The sequence below is a fragment of the Hylobates moloch genome, unplaced genomic scaffold (assembly GCF_009828535.3).
Source record: "Hylobates moloch isolate HMO894 unplaced genomic scaffold, HMol_V3 SCAFFOLD_15, whole genome shotgun sequence".
NCBI lineage: Eukaryota > Metazoa > Chordata > Mammalia > Primates > Hylobatidae > Hylobates > Hylobates moloch.
The window spans coordinates 49470596-49497192 of NW_026652290.1; the positions used below are offsets into that span (position 1 = coordinate 49470596).

General features: G+C 50.2%; 1 protein-coding gene and 1 non-coding gene across 9 annotated transcripts in view; both read left to right on the forward strand.

The window, feature by feature from the left end:
* The window catches only part of MPRIP (myosin phosphatase Rho interacting protein), a 153438-nt gene extending 129949 nt beyond the window's left edge, over positions 1-23489 (forward strand). For 2 of the 8 annotated variants that reach the window (XM_058429100.1, XM_032177454.2), the window contains 9 exons: positions 2681-2828; positions 3665-3782; positions 4882-5041; positions 6296-6415; positions 7425-7511; positions 8248-8410; positions 10855-10940; positions 11459-11521; positions 15712-15857. In XM_058429100.1, the coding sequence (XP_058285083.1) occupies positions 2681-2828; positions 3665-3782; positions 4882-5041; positions 6296-6415; positions 7425-7511; positions 8248-8410; positions 10855-10940; positions 11459-11491 (915 nt within the window). In that variant the 3' untranslated portion in view covers positions 11492-11521; positions 15712-15857. Of the gene's footprint in view, positions 1-2680; positions 2829-3664; positions 3783-4881; positions 5042-6295; positions 6416-7424; positions 7512-8247; positions 8411-10854; positions 10941-11458; positions 11522-15711 lie in introns of all 8 variants that reach the window. The other 6 variants (XM_032177448.2, XM_032177452.2, XM_032177451.2 and 3 more) reach the window with 4 other exon arrangements.
* Positions 772-878, forward strand: LOC116484432 (U6 spliceosomal RNA). Its single transcript, XR_004252590.1, has one exon. It is a non-coding gene; the product is annotated as a U6 spliceosomal RNA (small nuclear RNA).
* Positions 23490-26597: the final 3108 nt, after the last annotated feature.

Sequence of the window (26597 nt, forward strand, 5' to 3'; positions counted from 1 at the left end):
TCAGCAGGGTCCATGGGGGGCAGGGCCTGGGCACAGCGATGCCCTGCTTCCTGTCTGCATCCATAAGAGCCCCTTCCACACCGAGGCTGCTTTAGGTTAGCCAACCAGGTGCAGGGGAGGCCCCATGCAGGTGCCATTATACCAGCAGTGAGCAAGAAATCAGAAAAGAGAGGACTGCCTTATGTTGAGAACTGACCAGAGATTGTGCTGGGCCAGTGTCACCAGGAGGGAGAAACAGATGATGCAGGTCGGGATGAGGCCCTTCCCAGGGGCTTGGACACCATCCACTCCCTGCTGCCTTAGCTGCCGTTGCGTAGTGTCCCTTCCTGTGCCTGGGAGCTTCTAGCCCAGGTGTGGTGTTCTCACCCACCCCTGCAGGCATACAGAACTTGTAAATAGACAGCACCTTGAGATTTCATCACTTTACGCAGATTTCCCCTTGGGTCGTTGGGGACAGGGTCTTGGCCTAACAGCCGTCCTCTGACATCCACAGGCTCCCACCACACCACGATTGCAGTCATCGAGGAACTTCTTTTGGTCCCAGGAATGATTGGCTTAAATTAACATTTTTTTTTAAGATCAATTATTTTTTAACATATAATTTCTCTCCAAAGAAGCAACTGGGTCTTTAAAGATGTCCCAGTGCTTCTGTTAGATTTTTGACTCTTATCTGCATAGTATTCCAAAGCACTCAGATTAAAATAAGACTTTTCCCAGCAAGTAGACTCAAAGAAAAAAAAATAAGACTTAAAAGACCTATTAATACTAGTTGTGCTCTCTTTAGCAGCATATATACTAAAATTGGAATGATACAGAGAAGATTAGCATGGCCCCTCCACAAGGATGACACACAAATTCGTGAAGTATTCCATATTTTTTTTTTTTAAATTAAAAAAGACCTATTAGTTAAATGTGTTAACTGAGAAGCCACATACAAACCAAAGCGAGTGGGAGGGAGAAAGAAGAGCTCAACCTTGGGGCCTGAGGACCAGGAGCTCCAGAGCTCCGAGCTCCTGCAGCCATCCTGAGGTGTGAGGGTGGCAGGAAGAGACAGATGCTTCCAGGTGGAGCTGCTGGGAGAGGGGATGGGATGCCTAGTTAATAATGGCAATGGCTGAGACATTCACCCAGAGCAGCACATAGGTTGCAGTCAAGTCCAGACTGACCACGAGTTTGGAAATACTGCCTGAGGCTCTCAGAGTTGGCCATCGCCAAAAGTGGGCCCAGAGAAAGATGCCCAGGCATGCTGATAGGATTTCTTAGTATCCTTTCTTGAATCCACATGCAAGAAGATTAACCAAGTGGTGCAGGCTGTGAGCCCAGAGTGGGGAAGCCCCCACACTTGAATTTGGAATGGAATGTGGCCACGTTCTTCCAGTTTTTAAAACTCAGTGAGAGGCCTAGTCCCTTCTCTGAAGCAGACCACTTGAAGGATTTAGACAGAAAGTGTGTGCCTCCATGCTCAAAATAGCTGCACACCCACCCCTCCCAGCAGCTGTGCAGCACGCTCACCTGCTTTGTTAGTGGGCGCAGCTCTCATAACCAGGCCTGGGCTTCCTGTTGTGGCTTGCTCCCATCCTGGGGCATGCCTGTGTCACTCTAGGGAGGCACAGGAGAGTTTGGAAAGCAGGTCTCCTGTCATGTACTTGTTAGAGTTAGCAGAGGTGCTATGTCATCGGTGCCCTTCTTTAAGAAAAGAGTAAGAGGCCGGGCGCGGTGGCTCACGCTTGTAATCCCAGCACTTTGGGAGGCCGAGGCGGGCGGATCACGAGGTCAGGAGATCGAGACCATAGTGAAACCCCGTCTCTACTAGAAATACAAAAAAATTAGCCGGGCGTGGTGGTGGGCGCCTGTAGTCCCAGCTACTCGGAGAGGCTGAGGCAGGAGAATGGCGTGAACCCGGGAGGCGGAGCTTGCAGTGAGCCGAGATCGGGCCACTGCACTCCAGCCTGGGTGACAGAGCAAGACTCCGTCTCAAAAAAAAAAAAAAAAAGAGTAAGAAAGAAGACACAGGCTAGAAGGAAGGAGATCCTGTGCCTGATCTTACTCCCTCAGTCAACACCTGAGCATTAAGTGACCAGCTGGAGGTTGTCAGCTGGCTAGTGGCAGAGTCCCAACCCACAGCTCCCAGAAGTAGACTCTAACCCACTGTGGGTTGAGAGGCTCCCAGCCCAGTGCCCACCAGGCCACTCCCTATATGTGGAATGGCCTTGGTTCCTTCCAGCAGACAAGTCCCTCATCTGTGTTTTATGGGCCTTTCACTGTGTCCCTCCAGACCAGACACAGCCAGCCTCTGCACACGTGCTCTCTCCTCCTTCCTGTGGGTCCCACCTGGCAGCAACGCAGGAAGGTCCGGGATTGGCTGGTTTCCATTTCATAGCAGCCTCTCCCCACCCACCATGCCACCTTCTCCCAGGAAGAAATGGGGCACAGTACAGTCACAGAAATAAGAGGTAGAGTTGACTGGTAACACCCTTTTCTGAATGCTCTGATGGCATTGCTGAGAATCCCCAGGCAGCCCCAGGGATCCTGTTCAGGGCGCCCATGGTGGAGCACACTCAGTGAGTGCCCAGTCACAGCTGGGCCTGGACGGGGTGGGATTCCTGGCTCCTTTATTAAAAAGGGCCCCCAACTTAGAGGTAAAGAAAGAAGTCGATGAAGTCCCTTTTGCATTTTGCAGGCCACGTGTGAGCGAGGGTTTGCAGCAATGGAAGAAACGCACCAGAAGAAGATTGAAGATCTGCAGAGGCAGCACCAGCGGGAGCTAGAGAAACTTCGGGAAGAGAAAGACCGCCTCCTAGCTGAGGAGACAGCGGCCACCATCTCAGGTGGGGAGTGGGGTAACCCTGAGGGCAGGGTGGGTGGCCAGCTTTTTTTGAGCTGGACACACAACTCAGAGGAATGGCAGCCTTTAAATTGCCTTTTGGCTGAGATGTAAACTTCATTGTTGAAGGGTTCTTTGACTCTTCACTATGAGGCAAAGGCCAATTTTAGGTCCCTTTTGAGAGCCTGTAAGCTGGGAGCGCACACTTCGACCCCTGACAGCCCCGTTGTGGCCGGCTGCACACAAGGAGCTGTCCCAACCTGTGACTTTCCAGTCCCAACAAGTAGACTGACCAGTGTCAGTCCAGCCAGTGACTTTCCCCCTGACAGACACCTGTCAACATGGGACCACCTCTGGCCAGAGCGCCCTTGCCGTCAGCGTGAGGATATGTAGCTTCACTGGCAGGTGGCCCTAAACAAGCACGTCCCCTCCGCCTTGTGCTGCCGTCCCTTTATGTAATCGCCACCTCAGTGGTTTGTTAATTTAGTTCCAAGGAAGAAAATACACCAGCACAAAAGCTTGCTTGTTTTATAAACTCATATTGGAATTTAACATTGACATTTATTTAATCAGTTTGGTTTTCTTCTAACACCAAAAAAAAAAAAGCCAAACGTGCATTCCTTCCAGAGGGAGTGTTCGTGGAGAATTCTCCCAGCCTGCACCCACCTCAGAGAATTGGTTCATGAGGGGCCAGCCTGTCATGCAAAATCCAACTGCTGATTGACTAAGCAAGCATCAGCAGTGGCAGGCGCCACCCCATTGTGTGGAGCTCCCCACCCCCACCCCTGTCAGCAGGAAGGGTGTGGCCCCTTGGTGCTGAGGCCATGTCCTTGCCTGCAGCCATCGAAGCCATGAAGAACGCCCACCGGGAGGAGATGGAGCGGGAGCTGGAGAAGAGCCAGCGGTCCCAGATCAGCAGCGTCAACTCAGATGTTGAGGCCCTGCGGCGCCAGTACCTGTAAGTGGCTTGGCCTGCCCATCTGCCCTTGGGAGGGCCCCTGGGGGGTGGCTGACTAGGCAACAGCTGGGTCCTTCCTGTGTCTTTGCAGGAGCCTCCAGAAGTTGGGGCCTGGGGCCCTTGGGTGCTGAGGGCAACTCAGATGCCCTCTTGTCCAGTGCAGGATATGGCCCAAGTGGGGCCTCCTTTATTCAGAGAGACTGTTCCTTGAAATGCCAAGAACGAGATGTAACAAGCGAAATCTTAAACTCCCCTCTTGTCCAGGGCTATCCCAGCGACCGCCCAGATGTGTTCCTCGACAGCTGCCCTGCTAGCCCACCGGGAGCCAGGCAGCTGGGCTTGGTCGTACAGGGCAGAAGTGAGAACTAGCACTGCGGTTTAAAACCACACGTGCTGATTCTCTCTGCACAGGCAGGATAGAACAATACCAGAATAACTGCTGTAGACTTTTTTCACTTGGTGGAATTGACACAGCCAGAAGCCCACAGATTGGCCACCATGAGCGTCACGGCACTCAGGCTCTACCAGGAGCCTTTATAGCATAGCCGAAGCCAGGGTCCCTGCCTCAGGAGCTGGCAGCAGTCAGCAGCACCCTGTAGAGGCTCACGCTGACCTTGGTCAGAGCAGGGTGGCTCACCTGGAAGCCCCTCATCCCTGGTTCACCTGCAGGAGGACGGCGCTCCTGGATCCAGGGTGGCAGAACAGCCTCAGGAAGCTTGGTTTGTTGACTCTTGTGTAGAGCCTGGTCCTGGCTGTCAGACACAGATGGCTTCAAAAGTGGGTTTACTGAAAACAAATTCTGAGTCAGAAGAGAGTTCTAGAAATGGGGGTTCTGTGTGGCTGCAGACTGGATTCTGTCCTGACTGGCATCCCCAGAGAAGTGCTAGCTGTAGGACTGTCAAACTGAGAAAGGACCGGGGAGGGGCATGAGGCCATCTCTGTAAGGGATCCCTTACTCTGTATGACCCAGGCTGATTGAGACAACAGACTGTGCAGGCCTGACCTGTGCTTGGCTGTGTCTGGTGTCAAGGAGGGACACCGGCCTCTGAGAGGCCTTGTCCTGAAGCAGGCAGAGGAGTGAGTGCTGCCCTTTCCCCAGGGAGGAGCTGCAGTCGGTGCAGCGGGAACTGGAGGTCCTCTCGGAGCAGTACTCGCAGAAGTGCCTGGAGAATGCCCACCTGGCCCAGGCGCTGGAGGCCGAGCGGCAGGCCCTGCGGCAGTGCCAGCGTGAGAACCAGGAGCTCAATGCCCACAACCAGGTGAGCCTGCAGCCAGGTGAGCCCAAGGTTACTCAGGGGCACTCAAGGTCAGGTAGACCCATAGTCAGGTGAGTCCACACTGGAGCTGGAGCCAGGCCTCACCCTCAAAGTGGCATGAAGGTCCCTGAGCCACAGAGTGGTCACCTGCCCCAAGGCTTCTCCCTGCCACCCAGCGTCGCCATCTGTATTGTCAGAAACATCACCGCGGATAGCTAGAGCAACGCTGTACTGCCAAGTGCACCACCTGCTTACACATGACATCACGCTTGCTTTGACCCTTTCTGAGACTCTCGGGTGTCTTGGTGTCTTCTCTGTGCTCCTCTGAACCTCTGGCTCACTGTTTCTGGGCAGGGCCTGGCAGGGTCATCCCAGTCCTCCAGGATCCTGTCCCCCAGGGATTGAGCTGACACTTCCCAGGGTCAGGCTTACGGCTCACATTTATTTTTGTCAGATTTTTTTCTTAAGATTTGCTTGCTCTGGCCAGGTGCGGTGGCTCACGCCTATAATCCCAGCGCTTTGGGAGGCCAACGCGGGCGGATCGCGAGGTCAGGAGGTTGAGACCATCCTGGCTAACATGGTGAAACCCCATCTCTACTAAAAATACAAAAAATTAACTGGGTGTGGTGGCGGACACATGTAGTCCCATTTACTGGGAAGGCTGAGGCAGGAGAATGGCGTGAACTCGGGAGGCGGAGCTTGCAGTGAGCCGAGATCGCGCCACTGCACTCTAGCCTGGGTGACAGAGCGAGACTCCGTCTAAAAAATAAATAAATAAAAGATTTGCTTGCTCCTTAGTTAATTGGGGTGCATTTAAATCCTGGCTAATTGAAAGGTTCAAGTCAGGATTCATTCAATATTGGCTTTTCTGTGGGCACCAAATTAAACAGCCCTCTATGACCCCACCCTGCACAAACACCCCCTGGGGCTGGGCACATAGTCCTATTCTCACCTGAGGCCTTCCCAGGGGGCATGGCTGCTGCACAGGGCTGTGTATGAGGCTACTCAGGCAGGACTGGGTCCACTCATTACCACTGTGGCTTAAAGATTACCCCACAGGAGCTCAGATGGGACCAGCCATGGAACAGATTGACACTGGTTATTGTGACAGAAAGGAATTAAGGGTTATCGATTGGATCCTGCCTACGCAGTTCCACAGATACACAAAGAACCTAGGGAAATGGACTTCCCGGGTTGTGTCATGCGACTTGGCCCCAGGCAGCTCTGGAGTGTCACTGTTGTGTTGCTGTCCCCCAGGAGCTGAACAACCGCCTGGCTGCAGAGATCACACGGTTACGGACGCTGCTGACTGGGGACGGCGGTGGGGAGGCCACTGGGTCACCCCTTGCACAGGGCAAGGATGCCTATGAACTAGAGGTACCATCAGAAGCCAGGCCCTGCCTGACTCAGCTCTGCACCCAGGAGCCCCAGGGGAGTGCAGCATGGCCCCTGACTTACAGGGTTGTGGGAGGGACAGACCTGAGACTGCAGGAGTCGCAGGGTCCAGAAAGATCCAAATCACCCAGAGGCGGCGAGGAGCAGTGAGCTGCCAGGTGGCGTGAGAGCCACTAGCCGAGTGGAGCCCTCGAGAGGCTGTGGGGATCCTGACCCCATCTCACTCCACCCACTCCCCTCCATTTCTGCCATGCCACAAACACTGACCACTCAGAAGGACATGTTCTGTAGCCATGTGGCTGCTGCAGCTTAAGTCAGGGAGGCTCGCTTTATGTTAGAATGATGGATTCTGGAGTATAGGGTGTCCTTTTAGGAAGGCACTTAGATTTCTCCACATTCAATTAAAATTTCACCCTAAAATATGCTAAAATTTCAGCACTCAGCCAGCCAGAGCTCACCCGGCTGGGCTGGTTCTGGTGGCTTTGAGCTTTGTCTCTGTCATGGAGCCGCCTCCTGGCAGTGACACTGAGAGGCCAAGGCTGGGAGGGAGCAGTGTTTGGTGTGATCAGCTCCTGCCCCGAGTCCAGGTGTTGGGCCGCTGTCTGCTGTGCCTGTGTCTTGTACTAAATGAGTGCTTTACCAAAAGGGCGGGCAAGAGAGGCTGAGTGAGTCTGACACAAGTGTCAGTGGTAACATTTCCTGATTCTTGCGGGCTTGGTCCCCGGAGACAAGCAGGTCTAGCTCACAGCACCCCAGGCTGAGGAGGGAGTCCTTGGCACTGGGAGGAATCACGGCCGTTTCCTTCCTCTTCCTGTTTCTGTATGTGAGGCTGAAGCTGTGAGCGGTGTTTAAACGATGCTTCCCCGCATTGGGCACCACGAGGCTGCCCTGCTCACTGGTGATTCAAGAGCCCTCTGCACGCTTCAGCCTGCTGTGGAGACTCTGGAGGTTTCTTTGCTCCTGAATGTTGGTCCCTGATCTGTCATTTTAGGTCTTACTGCGGGTAAAGGAATCGGAAATACAGTACCTGAAACAGGAGATTAGCTCCCTCAAGGATGAGCTGCAGACGGCACTGCGGGTAAGGCCACCGCACCACAGGAGGGCGGGTACAGGAACAGGCTCTAGGTGACATGCGCCTCCTGAACTCAGGCTGGGGCTCAGCACGGGCTCTTCTGAAGCAGATTTTACTCTTGTGAGGAAGGAGGTTTCCAAAATCAAGTCCTCTTAAAAGACCAGCCTGCAGGTAGGTGCTGTGGGAACGTGGACATGAGCAACCTGCCTGGCCTGGCTCCAGCTTCAGTGTATATGTGCTTTTTGTGTGCCTTGGGCAGAATGTTCCAGAGAAAAGGCCTGTGAAGTGAGGCAAGGCTTGATTTCCATTTGGGCCGCCCCCTGGCTTCCACCCGCCTCCTCCAGGGACTCCTGGAATCAGGGGAGACGACAGAATCATTGGTGGTCACTCAGTCACCTAGGGAATCCAAGACACAGAGGATTTTCCAGGCTGAAGCCCACAAGGGCGGGGCCTGGTCACTCAGGGCCACACCAGGCTGGTCGGGCAATCCCGGAACTGCCTCCTGCACTCACCGGGCCTGGAGATTATCCTGCCATGTCCTGATGGCTGTGCCCGTGTCCTCAGGCCCCGTGGTTTTTCCTCTCTGTCCACTGTCTGCCTCTAGAAGACAGAGGTGAACAAGCCTCCTCTCCCGCCCACAGCAAGCCTCCCCACCGTGTTCATTCCCCAGGAAGACAGGCCATGTTGTGTGTGCTCCTCTTTCCTGGATGTAACTACCATTCTCTGTCATTTCACTCCCAAGGACAAGAAGTACGCAAGTGACAAGTACAAAGACATCTACACAGAGCTCAGCATCGTGAAGGCTAAGGCTGACTGTGACATCAGCAGGTTGAAGGAGCAGCTCAAGGCTGCAACGGAAGCGCTGGGGGAAAAGTCCCCTGACAGTGCCACGGTGTCCGGATATGGTGTGTCCTCGGGTCATGCCCTCTCGGTTATTGCTGGGGGGCTTATGGGGGTTTGGTCGTAGAGGTTTCCCGGTGCTTGACTTGAAGCAGAAGAATCCCATTGATGCTTGTAGACCCAGGCATCCCAGTGGAGCAGGAGCACCAGCCTCACACGGCTGCCCCAGACAGGCCTTGCTCTCCCCATCGCAGCGGTGGATACTGTGCTGATTGCTCTAGGGAGAACCCATAGTATCAGCATAATATTTTCGAAATAATAACAAGTCTCGTTTTTCTAAAGAACTCAACCACTGGGCAGAAGTAGCTCTCACCAGCTGCTTGATCCTAGGATTTGACTGTAATATCTGTAAAAGGCCGTAGAGTGGAGAATGGGAGAGAGCTCCCTGCTTTCTGGAATGAACAACAGGACTGGCCCTTTTTTTTCTTGGTTAAAAACATTTAGGTACCCTGTAAAAAATAGATGGCAGGGAGGATGAAAGAGTTAACATTTTATCAAGCATTTTAAGCTCATACGTAATTTTTTTTTTTTTTTAAACTGGGTCTTGCTCTGTTGCCCAGGGTGGAGTGCAATGGCGTGATTTCACTGCAGCCTCCGCCTCCCAGGCTCAAGGATTCTCCCACCTTAGCCTTCCCAGTAACTGGGACTACAGGAGTGTGCCACAAAACACCTGGCTAATTTTTGTATTTTTAGTAGAGGCAGAGTTTCACCACGTTGCTCAGACTGATCTCAAACTCCTGGTCTCAAGCGATCCAGCCACCTTGGCCTCCCAAAGTGCTGAGATTACAGGTGTGAGCCACTGCACCTTGCCAGATTATACATAATTTCATGTGACCTTCATCTTGACTTGTTATACAAAAACGCACAAACAGGAAAAGATGTGCTAGCTCACAAAATATCAAAAAAAAAAAATCAACTTTTTTTCTGTCAGGCAAGGAATAGTGATTATGTACTGACAGATGCTGGGAGGAAGACTTCATTTTTCCATAAATACCTTGAGTAGTCAGGCTTGGTGGTAGGCCTGGCTCCCCAGGAGGCTGAGGTGGGAGGATCACTTGAGCCCAGGAGTTCTAGGCAGTCACACACAAAGCTAAGTTGATCAGGTGTCCACACTAAGTTTGGCATCAATATGGTGACCTCCTGGGAGTAGGGGATCACCAGGCTGCCTAAGGAGGGGTGAACTGGCTCAGGTCAAAATGAAAGAGGTCAAAACTCCTGTGCTGGCCAGGCGCAGTGGCTCACACCTGTAATCCCAGCACTTTGGGAAGCTGAGGTGGGCAGATCACTTCATTTCAAGAGTTGAAGACCAGCCTGGGCAACATGGCAAAACCCTGTCTGTACAAAAAATACAAAAAAACTAGCTGGGACCGCTGGCATGCACCTGTAGTCCCAGCACTACTTGGGAGGCTGAGGTGGGAGGATCACTTGAGCCCAGCAGGTGGAAGTGGCAGTGAGCCATGATTACGCTGCTGCACTCCAGCCTGGATGACAGAATGAGACCCTGCCTCAAAAAAAAAAAAACCTGTGCTGACCTGTAGTGGAATCACACCTGTGAATAGGCACTGCATTCTAGTCTGGGCAACACAGCAAGAATCTGTCTCTTTAAAGAAATAGAGGGCTGGGTGCGGTGGTGCACGCCTATTGTAATTCCCAGCACTTTCGGAGGTTGAGGCGGGCGGATCACGAGGTCAGGAGTTCGAGACCAGTCTGGCCAACATGGTGAAACCCCGTCTCTACTAAAAATACAAAAATTAGCTGGCCATGGTGGCACGCACCTGTAGTCCCAGCTACTCAGGAGGCTGAGGCAGGAGAATCGCTTGAACCCGGGAGGCGGAGGTTGCAGTGAGCTGAGTTTGCGCCACTGCACTCCAGCCTGGCGACAGAGCAAGACTCCGTCTGAAAAAAAAACAAAAAAAAAACAGAAAACCCCACACATGCACAGGATGTGTGATATGACTCAATATCTGTTTGTGTTACAGGTATTTAAGTAGACATTTGTAAGAAGCCTAAAGGACTGCTGTCTGGGTGGGTGGACAATGAGAAGGCCTTGGCCTTATCATCTTGCTTTAGACAGCCCTGTGCTACCAGGAGGAAGGTGGAGAATCATGGATAATGGGGCTAGGGGTCTGCTCAGCATTGAGGTCTCACACCAGAGTGAGGGGACCAAGTCCCTTTGGAGGGAATGCTGTTCTGGGCTACAGTCACAGTGCAGGAAGCCCTGGCGGGGCCCCACATACACATTCTCCCATTGTGCTGGTGTTTTGTGGTGGTCTGAAGAGATCTAACATGTTTTATGGTTATTGGCTTTGAATTCCCTTAGAGTTGTTTAAGGAATTGTCCTAAGTATGCTGCAGTAGGAAGCTTGGGAAATGTTTCAGGATTGAGTCTGGTTCAGAGGGTTTTAGAAAGCAAAGGTAACAGGTCTGTTTGTTTTCATTATATACCTCAGATATAATGAAATCTAAAAGCAACCCTGACTTCTTGAAGAAAGACAGATCCTGTGTCACCCGGCAACTCAGAAATATCAGGTCCAAGGTGAGTCTGGGGTCCAGCCCCCTGGTGGGAGGGGCTTGAGGGACACTGGGGAGAGGAGCCCAAATTGAAGTATGGGTGCTCCCATGGACCGCAGCTGCCAAAGCCCCAGGGCCTAGCACTCAGCCAGCCCGAGCTCACCCTGCTGGGCTGGTTCTGGTGGCTTTGAGCTCTGTCTCTGTCTTGGAGCCACCTCCTGGCAATGACACTGACAGGCCAGGGCTGTGAAGAGCAGCACTTGGCATGATTGGCTCCTGCCTCGAGGCCAGGTTTCACCCAGCCCCACTCGTGTCGGCCTGCTGTCAGCTGTGCCTGTGTTGTTCCTTGCACATCACTGTTGTGACACTGGTGCCGCCTCCGACAGATGATGCTGCCTGCTCTTGTTCACCAGCCAGGAAGCAGCACATCTTTAGTGTGCTGTCCAGAACCAGCCATGCACAGGAGGGCGGGCGGAGGCGGCAGCGGCACCGCGTGTGTTTGGGATTGGTTGTGTGTCTCATGTCTGCTCTCTCCTCTGACAGTCCGTAATTGAGCAGGTCTCGTGGGATACCTGAAATGCACCCGCTTCCCGGCCCATGCAGGAGGTAAACCGCCTCTCCCACCACCTGCATGCACTGCTCACACCCCCATGGCAAACGCCTGCGTCATGGTTACTTTATTTCAATTCATCCTGCTCCAACAAACACATACCAAATCCAAGTGAGGTTTCTTTAACCTGCTCTGGGGAGTTAATTGGCACTCTAACCCCTTAACAGAGATGACCCTGGCAGTGAGGCGCTCCTCTAGCCTGGTGGGCAGGCAGAGAGCCAGGCACCCATCAGCATGCATGTTGGATAATCTGTGCACAACAGCTGGACTCACTCCACCCTCTCAGGGGACACTTGTCTTGCCCTCTGTCATGAGGTGGAGTTTACAGATGTCCACGCTGGCAAGTGAAGTCTACCGTCACCAAAGGCCTTGCCCACCTAGTGAGCCATTTAGTGGCCTCTGTCTGTCAAGGCTAACAGGCCGGTCATTCTAGGAATGGATAAACCAGGACTAGAGCTTGGTGAAGATGGTTCAGAAGAGCGTGGTAACTACAAGCAATAGGGGCAAAATGTTTACCAGTATTTTTTTTTTTTTAATAAAAGCTTCTCACTAGGTGCCATTGAAGGCCCTATCCCAGAGAGGAGGTGGGGGAGGGCCCATGGTGGGAGACACCTAGAGAATGAGTAGTTGCCGGCTCAGTGGCTTGATCTCATTCATTCCGGAATGAGAACATGGAGGAAAGCAAGAACCAAGTCTTCCTCCCCATGCTGGCCCTTTCTTAGGCACGCCCACAGCACCCTGCTGTCCGAGGGACTTGAGCCTGAGGCTTGGTTAAAGAGCTGAAGGTTTTAAGCCTAGTCAGTTTGGTTTTATTTTTCTACAGTTCTAAGTCCCCTATACCCAAATATGGTTTACGCTTGATTGAAAACGCTTGGGCATTTTTCTTTAAACATAACGTTTTGTTTAGCAAAAGGAAACTTGTTCTTTTTTGGTTCATGGTTTTCTTGCTGAAGATTCTACTACTTATTTGAGGCTAAACTGTAACTAGTATCTTTGAGCTTTTCTTGAAGGAGTTTGAAGTTCACTATTAGTGATTTGGGCTTTTGGACCATGCCTGTAAGTGACAATCAGGGGAGGGGACCGGCTGTCACTGACAGGACCCTTCCAGGGAGGCTGTGCGACACCCACGGGCCCCTGACAGTAACTCTGTGCAGTGAGTGGGTGGGGGCCTCTCACAGTGGCTGGGAACCAGCCAGAGCAGGGATGAGGGAGCAGACTGTCTGGGCCCTAGGGCAGACTGAAAAGGACGGAGAGAAACCCCGGGATGGGGTCCTCCTCCTCACGTGTTTTTAAGTTGATGTTTGGCTTGGCTGGGTTTCCGTAATAAAAATCCTTGGAGTGCAGGGCCAGTCCTGCTGGCCCGAGCAGAAAGACGAGGACTTCCTGGATGTCTGTGGTGCAACAGGGCAGGATGGGGCCATGTTAGCGCTCCCAGGAGACATTAGGAGGCACAGGCATGGGTGGGTGTCATCCTTTTCATCAACTGTATCTGAAGACTCCACCCAACCCTTCAAGAAGATGGAAATGAAGTCGCCCAGAAACCGTACTTCTCATTGGTGTTTTTTGAAATGGCATCTGATGTGCACTGACCTGTGTCTTTTGTTCTGTTCTGTTTTTCTGTCCTGCCTCACTCAAAAGGACCGCAAGTCTCAGCTGCTACAAAATCAAAGACAGCAAGTTGCTTAAGAGCAGCACAGCCTTTTCTGGGATTGAGACCAGAGAATGCTTCCCTCGGGGTTCTTAAGGGGCCCCTGTGTCTGTGGTCAGCTCAGTATGTGGGGCTACAGGAGGCACTCAGTGGAGAGAACAGCCTAGGGGGAGATGAACCCCAGAGGGAGCTGGCTGAGCCCCAAGGGCCAGGCATGGCAGCCAAACCTGTGCAGGGGTCCTTGGGCTGAGCAGCCACCAGGAGAGAATCTAGAGGACGTAGAGAGAGAAACAGCCTCCCGCAGCCAGTGTGGGAATAACGTAGGGGGTTTCACTTACTTGCCACCCTTGGAATTGTAGCAAGCCTAGCATCACCCGAGCCTGAGCTCTGCCCTTGTCACTGGGGCAGGAGCCAGCAGCGAGCATGCTGGGTGCTGTGGCTGTCAGGGCGCTCCCCTCCCCTGGGCCTGCTGTAGCAGGATTCTGGGGCTTCTGACACAGTGCCTGCAAGGAGCAAACCCAGGCCTTAGGCTTGACCAAACTCATTACAGTCCTGACAGAAAGTCCCCAACAAGCAGGAACCGGGATGTGACAGTGACATCCCCCAGCCATGCTCTGGGGCCTGCCTCTGAGTAGCACTTAGGCTCAGGGCTGCCTGCCTGGCTTGGCCCCAGCCCCTTCAATGGTGACCAGATGTCTACCCAGGTCCTCTGCAAGACTGACTGCTGTGAGAACCCTGCACCCTGCGGGGAGGGACCCCAAGGGCACCTGGAAGCAGGCATGGGTGTTGAGGTACATCTGGGCTCAGAATGGGGGATGCCCCATTCCCCCAGCCACTCTCTGTGGCAGGCTTCCGAAGAAACCCTCTCAGACACACAATTATCAAGCTGTGACAGCTGCTTAAGGTGAGGCTCACCTGGACCAGTGAGGTTGTTTTGTTTGTTTGTTTTGAGACAGAGTCTCGCTTTGTCGCCCAGGCTGGAGTGCAGTGGTGCGATCTCGGCTCACTGCAAGCTCCGCCTCCCAGGTTCACACCATTCTCCTGCCTCAGCCTCCCATGTAGCTGGGACTACAGGTGCCCACCACCACACCCAGCTAATTTTTTGTATTTTTTAGTAGAGATGGGGTTTCATTGTGTTGGCCAGGATGGTCTCAATCTCCTGACATTGTGATCCACCCGCCTCGGCCTCCCAAACTGCTGGGATTACAGGCGTGAGCCACCATGCCCAGCCTGGACCAGTGAGTTTTAAAATGCTTAGCAGCAGAACCCTATATTTAAAAGTCACATTGTTTATTTATTTATACAGACACACAGCTCCAGAATATAGCAAACAGGCAGGTCTGTTCTGGGTAGAGCTGGATGGAGTGGGGGACAGTGGAGCTCCCCCTTCCCTTGAGCTTTGGAGGGAGCCTCAAGCTGACCAGCCCATGCTCAGTCCCCAGTCCACACATCAGGGCCTCCAGGATGGTCCCAGAGTGTGCCTGAGCCTAAGCTGGCAACTCCCCAGTAGATGGGGTACAGCCTGCAGTTTCACGTTGCTCAGGTGTTTGGTTGAAACTGGTAGAATCAGGCAGACCCTGAGCTAGAGGCCATCCCTTCAGCTTCCGATTTCTCAGTAAAGCCTGTACCTGCACCAGCTCTGGCAAGGGTAAGCCACAGGGAGTCAGCTGGGCTGAGTCTGACAGCGACACTTAGCATGAAGAGGGAGATAAGTGAAGAGCCACGGCACTTTCCAGTCAATACTGGAATGCCCTTAATTTCCAGTCATTCTCTGAAAAGTGCTCTTCCTTTTCTTATTCAGAAATTAAATCACTGAGGAAAGTGTGTAAGAATGAGATGGAAAATACTCTGTCCCCCAGTTAGTAAGATCTCATTCATCTCTGGACATACAGATTTAAGCTTTAGCAAGATCCCACGTGAACAGAGTATTGGTTTTATGTTTTGAAAATCTTACTAGATACGTTGGCGTATTCCCAAATCCCCATAACACAGGCTTCTGATGAGGGAATGCCAGAAATGGGTCTGAGGGCAGCAGGTGCTACAGAGGCACTGTAGGAGCGAGGCCCTGTCCCGGGACACCCATCCTGCTGGGGATGCCCTGGAGCATCTGGTCCTCCTCAGCCGAGGCTGTCAGGTGAAGAATCTCTCTGGAGCTGGATGTGGACAAATCCACACACAAGACAAGACACGGGGATGGGCAGTCTCCTTGCTCATTGCACTGTTTTTCCTGGCTGGATTTGTCTGATCACTGCTTGTCTAAAGAGCCCTACGCTCAGAATTTAGCTGCTTAAACACATGGTCTTGTCTCTCTGATTTTTTTTTCCTTTTTCATCCAAGTAATTTTCTGAAGGGGAAAATGTCCTCCACCAATAACAGCATTTCCCGGGGCCTCTCCTCCTGGCATGCCCACTAACCGCACCTGCACCCGTCTCTCTGACTGATGCCGGCTCCACCAGCGGTCCGGTCTGGCCTGGTCCGGTCCAGTGCAGGGAGTCTAACAGTGTGTTTATTTTCTCCTCCTGCTCTGTCTCTACCCAGAGTCTGAAGGAAGGCCTGACGGTGCAAGAACGGTTGAAGCTCTTTGAATCCAGGGACTTGAAGAAAGACTAGCTGTGTCCCATCCAAGTTGAGCACGCGCCTTCCCCAGCTTGCAGCAGCACACCCTGAGCGCTGCTTTTCACCTGTACCTTTGTCTTATTATTATTATTGCTGTTGTTGTCATCGTTAACTGTGGGCATGGAATGTGTGAGGCTGGCTTCTGGGTTGTCCACACCACTCTGCTGTGTTGACTTCCTGTTGTCTTCAACAAAGCTTTTTTCTGTGGTATTCTAAAATTAGGCCAGCTGTGGGGGCTGGGAGGGCATCTGTGTTAGTCCCTTCCTGGCTGTGACCTGCCACACTCACCTGTCAGTATTAAGGCCCAGCAGCCTGTTGATAAGCTACCCTGTGTCACCATGCGCTGGTGTGGAAACAGGGCCCAGCCAGCACTTCTCGAGGTAGATGGAATCCCCACTGGTCAGAGAAAAAGCCATGCGGACACTCCAGCTTGGCCTGGGTCACAGCACTGACTCCTCACCCGCTAGTCTGGCTGTTATGAGGAGAATGTGCACTGCCTTCCAACCTGGGAAGAGGACAGCATTTTGTATTTGTTCCACTGATGCAGCTTAGAACCACACCCCTGAGAATCGTGGCAAACCTTCCCACAACCTGGAAAATGTTGAAAGCAACCATTCCTATTTTTGTTTGTTTTTTATTAAATCTTGCACAAAATCCCTGGCCCCTCTCCTTCCTTCCTTCCTTCCTCCGCTCGTTCCTTTCTTGGTCTCCAGTAACCCTGGTCTTTTCATAACTACTCGAGATTGTTGACCTGCAGCCCAGGTTTCAGACTCTGATTGCAAAAAAACAAATGAACTCCCCCCAGGAATCATTCAAAGTAGGGGAAGGTTTGGGGGTTTGGGTTTTTTTACCTTTTGGAAAAGAAACCGTCACATTGCTTTGGAAAAGGTTGAGAGGAGATCCCTGTTGAGACCCCTGTTAAGTCAAGAAGAAAGTAGAGAGGATGTCAGAATCTGATGAGAACAGTGTGTATTGAGACTCCGATCTTAACTCATTTAATTAATCTGAGCTCTGGAAACCTGTCTTGCAGCATTTATCTTTAAAAGAGCCTGGTTAAAGTAAACCTATACTAACAATTTTGCTTTTTCTAACAGTTTGAGGAAGACCTTTTTAACTACCACATAGCAATTCTTGAAGATCTCTTATGTTATGGCCCCATGAAAACCATTAATCCCATTAAGATAGGGAGTATAAACCCCTGGCTGGTGAACAGGTTCTGCTACTTTAGGAGCAAGGTGGGGTGTGAGCAGATGGTTTTCATGCCAAGAACATGCTTTCACTTTGTATTCATGCTTGAGTTGGTGTGATGGTCTCTGTGGGTGTGTGGATGCTTTGGGCATTGAAATCTAGAAATCCTGTTGCTCAGTTTCTAGATGAAGTCATGATCAAGGCCATCTGTGGAGCTCTGGCCCTGCCCGCAATGTGCAGAAGGGCCGGGAGCAAGGCCTGGAGTTTTCAGACCCCGGTTTAGGTGCTCTCTTCTCACTGAAATAACTAAGTGCTCTCCACTGGCATCGAGCCCTTTCCACAAGTTTTTAAGGCTCTTAACCCACACTTTCACTCCCCTGCTACTAGTCTTCAGTGTTGTTAACAGCAAGAGAAAATTGGGTTTGTTTAAAAATCTACTTCTCTGAGGTGGCACAGTTGCGCAGCTGTAGTCCCAGCTACTCAGGAGGCTGAGGTAGGAGGATCGCTTGAGCCCGGGAGGTCGAGGCTGCAATTAGTCATGATTGTGTCACTGCACTCCAGTCTAGGTGACAAAGCAAGGCCCCATATCAAATATAGATATACTTACCAGACCCCCCAACCATTTAGACTGGCAGTGCTTTGAGAAATGCACTATGACCTTTCTGTGTCAATGGGAATATACAGAAGGAACAGTCCGGACCCCGCTGTCCCCCACAGCCCCATTGTTGTCTCCAGGACACTGCTGGGACACAGGAATGCTCCAGGACAGACAGGGACCTGGTGTGCGTCATGATCTGACCAGATAGGAGTTTTTGCCTGGTATCTGGGTGCTACGATTTTGTGCCGTTCTCTGAGGTCCACCACCTGCCCTGCCTGGCATGGTTTCCTTCATGACCATCCCTGCTGCCCCTGGGGATGGACCCACTGGCCCTTCTGCAGACAGCTTCCTGCCTTCTGCCCTCCAGGGGGTTCTGGGCAGAGTCCATGCTTGGAGACAGGATTGTCTGCCTTCAGCCCTCACAGTGCTTTAAGTTAAAGCAGGTTTGCCCATAGGTCAAAAGAGCATTTGATTCACTTTTTTCCATCACGTATCCCTTGAGGCTGGACTTCAGGAATCCTGGAAAATTAATATGAGTGCAGCATGTGAGGGGTCAGAGACAGGCCAGCTGGGCATCTGCATTCCTCCCTGCCACAGGCCTCTCCCCAGAGGCTGGTTTAGGGTAGGGTATTGCCAGGAAACGGACTGAGGCTGCTTTCCTAAGAGCTCCTGAAAATGCCCTGGGCCTGTCCTGGCGTTTCTGAAGAGCCCTCATACAGGGACAGCCACCATCTGGGTCAAGGAAGTCTGGGTTCCCTGCTGGTGGGCTCCATCCTGCGATGGAGTAAACCAGGCGAGAAAGGATGACGATGTTCTTCATGTTCCACCTGGACATGCCCCAGGAACAGAGACTTGCCCAGGTGGCAACACTGGCACAGATGTTGACGGCTGCCCAACTGTTGCCACACTGAGCAGGGAGCCTTGTGCTGCACAGGGCTTGGCCCTCTCTCCAGTTTCCTTCCTGCAGGCATCCAAATATCCTGGAAGGGATTTAGCCCCTGAATTCCAGAGAAGAAAGAAGAACAGTGAAGTAAAACTGGTTTCCGTATGGGGAGAGGAAAGCCTTAGGGGCAGCTGCAGGCGGGGTCTCAGGCTGCTCCTTGGCACCAGCCACACAATAGTGAGCTTTCCCAGCTTTACCAATGAGGAAGATGTTCAAATAGATAGACTTCAGTATTTTAATTATTTTCCTGTAACTGTATTGATGTGTCTCATGCTAGCACCAGCCAGTAAGCTGTGCCCCACATACGAATGGGAAAGCGAGGCAGTTTTGCTCGTGTGAATTTTTGCAGGCTTGTGGGTAATTACCTTGTGTGCACACCTCCACGTGCAGAATAGTCACTTTCTGCTGGTCAGTTTCTTTATCCACACATGGTGTCCCAGCCCCAAGTAGGTGTGGAGACCGGCATTTCAGAGGACGCACTGTCCACAGCCTCCCGGGTCTGAGTGGATCATTGGGCAGGGATGGAGACAGTGCGCTGCCCTGTGAGCTGGAAGCCTGTGCTTCAGGGAGTCATAATGGGCCTGTGCTAAGTAGGTGATGCAGTGGACATCCCAGAGTGACTAGAGGTGGCAGTATCGCGAACTTGCGGGTTTATTGAACAAGAGGTAACATCGGAGAGGATCTTGCCTTCGGATTCAGCAAGTACGAAGGCAGAAGAGCATGGAGAGCAAGGCCCCACAGCCTGCTTAGTGACGTGGAAGGCCTGGCAAGAACCTGTTCCTGCAGCAGCCACCAGCTCCCGTCACTTCCTGACCCTCCAGCTCATGCAGCCATACAGGGAGAAGAGGGAATTTTGGCTGTTTGAAGAACACAGTTGTGAATCTCAGAATGTGCCTGAAAGGAATACTGACAGATGATAAGGCCAGAAGCAAAACTGATGGCTTGAAAAACATTTTTATGGAATGTATTTATTACCATTTGTTTTACTATAGAGATAGATGGGACTCTTAACTTTTGGGTACATGGAAACATGCTGAGAATTGAACACAATCCTCATCATCACTTCTGCCTGGCTGTCTCCTGGGAGGCTGCTGGGTGCCATGGAGCTGGGACACAGCAGAGCCCACTAGGGGTTGCAGGGCCCTGGAGGCCAAGGCCACCCTGCGTGGGGTGCCTGTTGGCAGCCAGGTCCCTACACAAACAAGTAATCCTATTTGGCCTCCTAGGCTTTGAATATGACCTGCAGCCTAATTTGGGGTGTAGGGGAAGCTCTGCTGTCCCTTGCTCCTTTGTATGTTGGGTGACTTTAATGGCTGGCCACATACCCCTTTCTCCTAGCTACTCATTCACTGACTTGGGTAAGTTCTAAGATAGTTCGCACTTAGAAAAGAATGCGACACATCAACATTAACTTTTCCTGAAAAGAAGAGTTTGCCTAACATGGTCCTAAAGAAGCTTGGAATTTATAAGATCTTCCTTTATAAGATACAGTGGGTTTTTTTTTGCGGGAGGGGGATTTATTTTTTGTGTTTTGTTTAAGACAAGAGTCTCGCTCTGTTGTCCACGCTGGAATGTAGTGGCACGATCTCGGCTCACTGCAACCTCTGCCTCCCAGGTTCATGCCATTCTCCTGCCTCAGCCTTCCGAGTAGCTGGGACTACAGGTGTCTGCTGCCACACCTGGCTAATTTTTTTGTATTTTTAGTAGAGACGGGGTTTCACCATGTTGGCCAGGATGGTCTCGATTTCCTGACCTCGTGATCCGCCGTCTCGGTCTCCCAAAGTACTGGGATTACAGGCGTGAGCCACCGCGCCCGGCCTATAAGATAGAGTTTAAAAAAAAAACTGTGACCCCTTTTTCACTAAAGGAGAAAGAAATTAAGTATTGTCAAAGCTCTATGAAGAATGGAAATGTATGATATTATACTTCAAAGGAATTTGATGTTGAAATTTTAAAGAAAATTTGTCATGTTGATGAGAAGCTTCACTTTCCTGGGAACTTCATTCATTTTAGGGTGTGAGATAAAAGTCCTGGCTAGGGGAGTCATAGGTCTGTTGTACAAGGAATTTGCTTTCTAAACAAGTTGTAACTTGCCCTGAGGCCCACGTTGGAGCACTAAGAGGTGACATAGGCCAGAGACGTTTTGTTTCCCCTTTCCTGCAAGCTGGGATCAGCCCTGTGTTTTCTCCTTTCAGCTGAAATGAGCGAAGGTTCTCAGAGCTGGCAAAAGAGCCCCCTTTCTGAAAGGACTTGGGAAGAAAGCTGCTGGGAACTTGCTTATTAAAAAGTTCCTTAGAATTAAGGCATCTACACACTGTTTTCCCACTTTTCACCTTCCTGGGCTTTCCTGCCGTCCAGCATTCTTCTGAAGAGAGGTTCCTAGCCCGCTCAGCGCGAGCGTCTCCAGTAGGTAATACTCAGCAACTGAACGTGGGTTTTCCACGCACTTCAGGCTTGGAGGTGCCATGTACAGGCACACTCCTTCCTTCCCCCGGCTTCTCCATGCCACCACTGGCTTTAAAGATGTAAACTCAGATAGTAGATTTTTCATCCCGTGAATGGTCATCTTCACATCAAAAGGTGAAGGCCACCACTGTTCTCAATGCCAAGCAACAGAACGTTCTGAGATGGGCGTTCTTCCTTGCACAGCAGCTACGGCAGGTTGTTCTGCAGCCACCCCTTAGAGGGAGCTCTTCGTTGTACCTTTATACAGTTCTTGTGTTTACACATTTGGGCCAAACAGCTTTCAGCAAGGGCATATATGTCTACAGCTGATGGCAGTAAGAACCAGCCTGAGCTGAAGGCTAGTAACACCGTGCTGTCGGCTCTTTAAAAGGAAAGCCTGGCATAAACCCAGCATGGAAAGGAGTATTATCGGTTATCTCAAATTTTGTCTGCCAGAGACAAGACCCTGTTCATTCTCTTGCCCTTTTCAGAACTGTGAGCTTCAAGTATTCTTGCTTCTCTGTAAAGGGAAGACATCTCCCTTCTCTGAAATACTTCAACAAAAGACAAGACTCTTGGCAGGGTAGGGGGGTCAGTAGCTCAACACTAGATCGTCCCTAGAGATGGGACAAGTTTCTGTCTGAACACTTCTTGGGTCCGAGTCCTTAGGTGTTCGGATGCAGTACTTTGTGAATACTTAAGCTACTGCATGCTTGGTGTAGCTTGCAATTTCTCTGTATTTAAAAACAGCTGTGTTTATTTTCTTTAAAATAACCTGTATATTATTTAGCGCAAGCAATGTAAATATTACTGAGAAGTTACTGCAGGGATTTTTGTGACAAAGTTTGTATGGGTTTTTAAAAAAATCTTAGACACCCCTTTTTAAGATGGGGAGAAGAGGGTTGACTGCACTGTTGAAGCCCGCCCAGCATTATAGAGAAATGTTTTTAATGACTGCTGCATCTTTGTAAAACATTTGGTCATCTAACAGATGGTTTTAAAGTATATAATATCCAAAATAACGATAGCCCTGTATCCATACATTGTTTCATTGAAAGAATTCTGTATTGCCTCTTCTTGGTAGAGCCAGAGTCCTTAAGGAAAATCAGGAAAATGAAGAAAATGATGGTGCCATCTTGACCAGACTTCTGCACAGTAATTTAAGGCTGTCCTAGGGAGACTTGGTTCAAGGCACAATTCTGGGATCGGGGTCTAAATGTGCGGTTTCTGAGAACTTTCAAGACCACTCACTGGGCAGGGCCCTGTGTGGAGCACCAGAGCTGTTTGGATTCCCCAGCCCTTTGGTCATATCCTGGAATTCCATGGAGGCTGCAGAACTTAGATGCAGCTGTTTTTTACAACACCTATTTTTGTCAGATTGGTAAGGAAACACTGAGTCACAGAATACTTAGGAATTGGAGACTCCAGTACTGTAGGGTGGCCTGGGTCCCAAGGGGTGGACACGGCACGTTCCTTGGGCACAGCCTCAGTGGGGGCCTTCCCCAGGCACAGCTCGGCCACCTGAGGAAAGGGTGTTGGGGAGGCACCGCCACACACACACACACAGCGCTTGCAGCCTCACAGTCACGCCCATCACTCCCCGCCCCCTACCCCCCTTGAGAAGCTAGTGGTGTCACATACTTAGTTTTATAGACAGCTAGGAATAGATTGTGAAGAACACTTAGTTCACTACTGTGTTACGTTTATATCACAAGCTTCAATTAAAATGGATTTTAAAGGATTTTAGGATTTACCTTTAGTATTAACTTACCTACTGACGTACTGTTAGGATTCAAAACCAGTTAAGTATAAGAATTACTTCATGTGGTTTTCCTAGGGTAATATTTATAAAAGGTAGAAAGCATCCAAGTGGCTCCTCAACAATTACAATTCTTAATAATGATTTTTCTCACAACTATGCCCTTCTGTCAGGGTCAGTGTCTCAATTCGTTATCAAAGAAGACCTACTGTGCCAAGCTGGGGCGCTGTATGTGAATGGAGTGGAAATGCTTCAGTCACCTCTGCCGCAGCTTGTGATTCCAGCAGTTCTGATACACGTTCTGTCACATGATAAAAAGAAGCAGCTCGTATAATTCCAACTAGTGTTTCATTTCTGTTCTAATGCTAAATGGTTGGTAACGCTTAACAGACTAAAAGCCGTGTGCAGAAGAAAGGGCTGAATGAGTACCACCTCCCCAGGTTCCAGCACAGTGCTCGCTGGGGTCTGAGAAGTAGAGCCCCGGGGTAGGGTGGGCCATCCACTGTTTGTTAGGCCAATGTCTCAAGAAAGCCTGACCAGCTGAGCTGCTGCTCTTTTTTTGGGGGGAGTCTTTTGAGGCTTTTTTTTTTTTTTTTTTTACAAACTTCGTGATCAACTATTCACTACAATTGAAGTGTTACTTTGTCAGAATATTTATTCCTTTGTGTGACATGCTAGATTCCCTGGATGTAGCTGATCATTTTTATTTTGTAAATATTACCTAACTTTACATAAACTATATCATAATAAACTATTTTTGCATCACCCTTTGCATGCTGTGTAATGAGATTTTGTTCAGTTTAGAGACATCTGCAAAATAAGCATGCAGGTCAAAAGTCAAACTGAACAGTAGCCTCCAGCTCTAGAGTGGGTTGATTTCAGTTTCATTACCTCCTTATTTTATTTTTTTTTTTGAGACAGTCTCTGTTGCCCAGGCTGGAGTGCAGTGGCAGGATCTTGGCTCACTGCAACCTCTGCCTCGGGTTCAAGTGATTCTCCTGCCTCAGCCTCCCAAGTAGCTGGGACTACAGGGGCGTGCCACCATGCCCGACTAATTTTTTGTATTTTTAGTAGAGACGGGGTTTCACCGTGTTAGCCAGGATGCTGTCCATCTCATGATCCGCCCACTTTGGCTTCTCAAAGTGCTGGGATTACAGGTGTGAGCCACCATGCCTGGCCTTTTTTTTTGTTTTTTTTTTTTGTTTTTTGGAGCAGGGTCTCACTCTGTCACCCAGGTTAGAGTACAATGGCATGATCTTGGTTCACTGCAGCCTCTGCCTTCTAGGCTCAAGTGATTCTCCCACCTCAGCCTCCCAACTAGCTGGGACTACAGGCATGCACCATCACACCCAATTAATTTTGCATTTTTTGTAGAGACGGGGTTTCCCTGTGTGGCCAAGGCTGGTGTCGAACTCCTGGGCTCAAGCAATCCTCCCACCTTTGCCTCCCAAATTGCTGAGATTACAGGCATGAACACAGTGCCAGGGCCTCGTTACCTCCTTTTGAATTACGGTGGGTTTTTTTTTTTTTTTTTTTGAGGCAGAGTCTTGCTCTGTTGCCCAGGCTGGAGTGTAGTATCACGATCTCAGCTCACTACAACCTCCGTCTCCCAAGTTCAAGCGATTCTCGCGCCTTGGCCTCCCAAATAGCTGGGATTACAGGCATGCGCCACCACACCTGGCTTGTGTGTGTTTAGTAGAGACGGGGTTTCACCATGTTGCCCAGGCTGGTCTCGAACTCCTGACCTCAGGTGATCACCTGCCTTGGCCTCCTAAAGTGCTGGGATTACAGGTGTGAACCACCGCGCCTGGCCAGTTTTCAGCATTTTAGAATTATGGTAGTTCACATAAAAATTTGGATTTTACCTGTTCACACACAAGCCATTGTAAGAAATACTTTACATCCAGAATCTAATTACACTGCCTCAGTTAAAGAAGCCTTCGGGGCTAAAGAGACAATGAGAATTGCTAATGGTGGTGGTGCTTTTATTAATCAAGGTCCTGTAATTCCCCATCCCTGTCCCTCTTATTAATAGATTTATTTTCACTAAAATTTTACCTTTTGCTTAAAAAAGAAACTGCATTTTACATCATGATCCAATATACACACACGCCAACAACCTGAAATTTAACAAAATAATGCACCCTTACTATATACACTTTGATGATTTCGTTCACTTTTAAAAATTCTGATTATGACCCACTAAATAAATTTAAAATAACAAACTGGGATTTTTAGGTTGGGCGCAGTGGCTCATGCCTGTAATCCTAGCACTTTGGGAGGCTGAGGCAGGTGGATCACTTGAAGTCAGGAGTTCAAGACCAGCCTGGCCAACATGGGGAAACCCTTGTCTCTACTAAAAATACAAAAATTAGTCTCTACTAAAAATACAAAAATTAGCCAGGCATGGTGGTGTGCACCTACCTGTAATCCCAGCTACTCAGGAGGCTGAGGCACAAGAATTGCTTGAACCCAGGAGGCGGAGGTTACTGTGAGCCTAGATCGTGCCACTGCACTCCAACCTGGGCAACAGAGCAAGACCCTGTCTCAAAAAAGAAAAACTGGGTTTTTTAAACAATATATTCACAACCTTTAGAATGAAATGGGTGAAATTTGTGGGAATCTAAACTTTTATCCAGATAACATTGAAAAAAAGTTGATTCTACCAATAAATCAGTTTAAGAGGCCAGACGTGGTGGCTTACGCCTGTAATCCTACCACTTTGGGAGGCCGAGGCAGGCGGATCGCTTGAGGTCAGGAGTTCGAGACCAGCCTGACCAACATGGTGAAACCCCATCTCTACTAAAAATACAAAAATTAGCTGGGCGTGCCAGTACACACTTGTAATCCCAGCTACTGGGGAGGCTGAGGTGAGAGAATCACTTGAGCACGGGGGGCAGAGGTTGCAGTGACTGAGATCGTGCCACTGCATTCTAGCCTGGACTACAGAGTGAGTGAGACTGTCTCAAAAAAACAAGACAAAAAGTCAAGAAATGTATAAAACATAGCCAAAAAAAGTTAAGTACAGACATAAAAAGATACACATTTTCAGTCTGCTATTCCAGTTGTTTAATTTTTTTTTTTTTTTGAGATAGATGGAGTCTCACTGTGTCACCCAGGCAAGAGTGCAGTGGCACGATCTCAGGTCACTGCAAGCTCTGCCTCCCAGGTTCATGCCATTCTCCCGCCTCAGCCTCCTGAGTAGCTGGAACTACAGGCACCCACCACCACACCCGGCTAATTTTTTGTATTTTTAGTAGAGAGGGGTTTCACCGTGTTAGCCAGGATGGTCTCGATCTCCTGACCTCGTGATCTGCCCACCTCGGCCTCCCAAAGTGCTGGGATTACAGGTGTGAGCCACCATGCCTGGCCATTTAATGATTTTTCAATAATTTTTTGCCCATTAAAAAAAATTATTATAGTCAGATGGTGTCCTGTGGTTTCTGGTTTTTTTTTGTTCTGTTTTGTTTTTTGTTTGTTTGAGAGAGAGACTCTTCCTCTATCACCGAGGCTGGAGTGCAGTGGCGGGATCTCAGCTCACTGCAGCCTCCGCCACCACCCACCCCCTGGGTTCAAGTGATTCTCCCACCTCAGCCTCCTGAGTAGCTGGGGCTACCGGCCTCCTATGGTTTTAACATACGCTATTTTTGTAAACCTATGTAAATGCAATTTTTAAAATCAGTTGGCATTTGAAAATCCAACAGTTTCATGACAGCCTGGCGACAGAGCGAGAATCTGTCTCAAAAAGAAATTAAAAAAAAAAAAAAAGGCCGGGCGCAGTGGCTCACGCCTGTAATCTTAGCACTTTGGGAGGCTGAGGCAGGCAGATCATAAGGTCAGGAGTTTGAGACCAGCCTGGCCAACATGGTGAAACC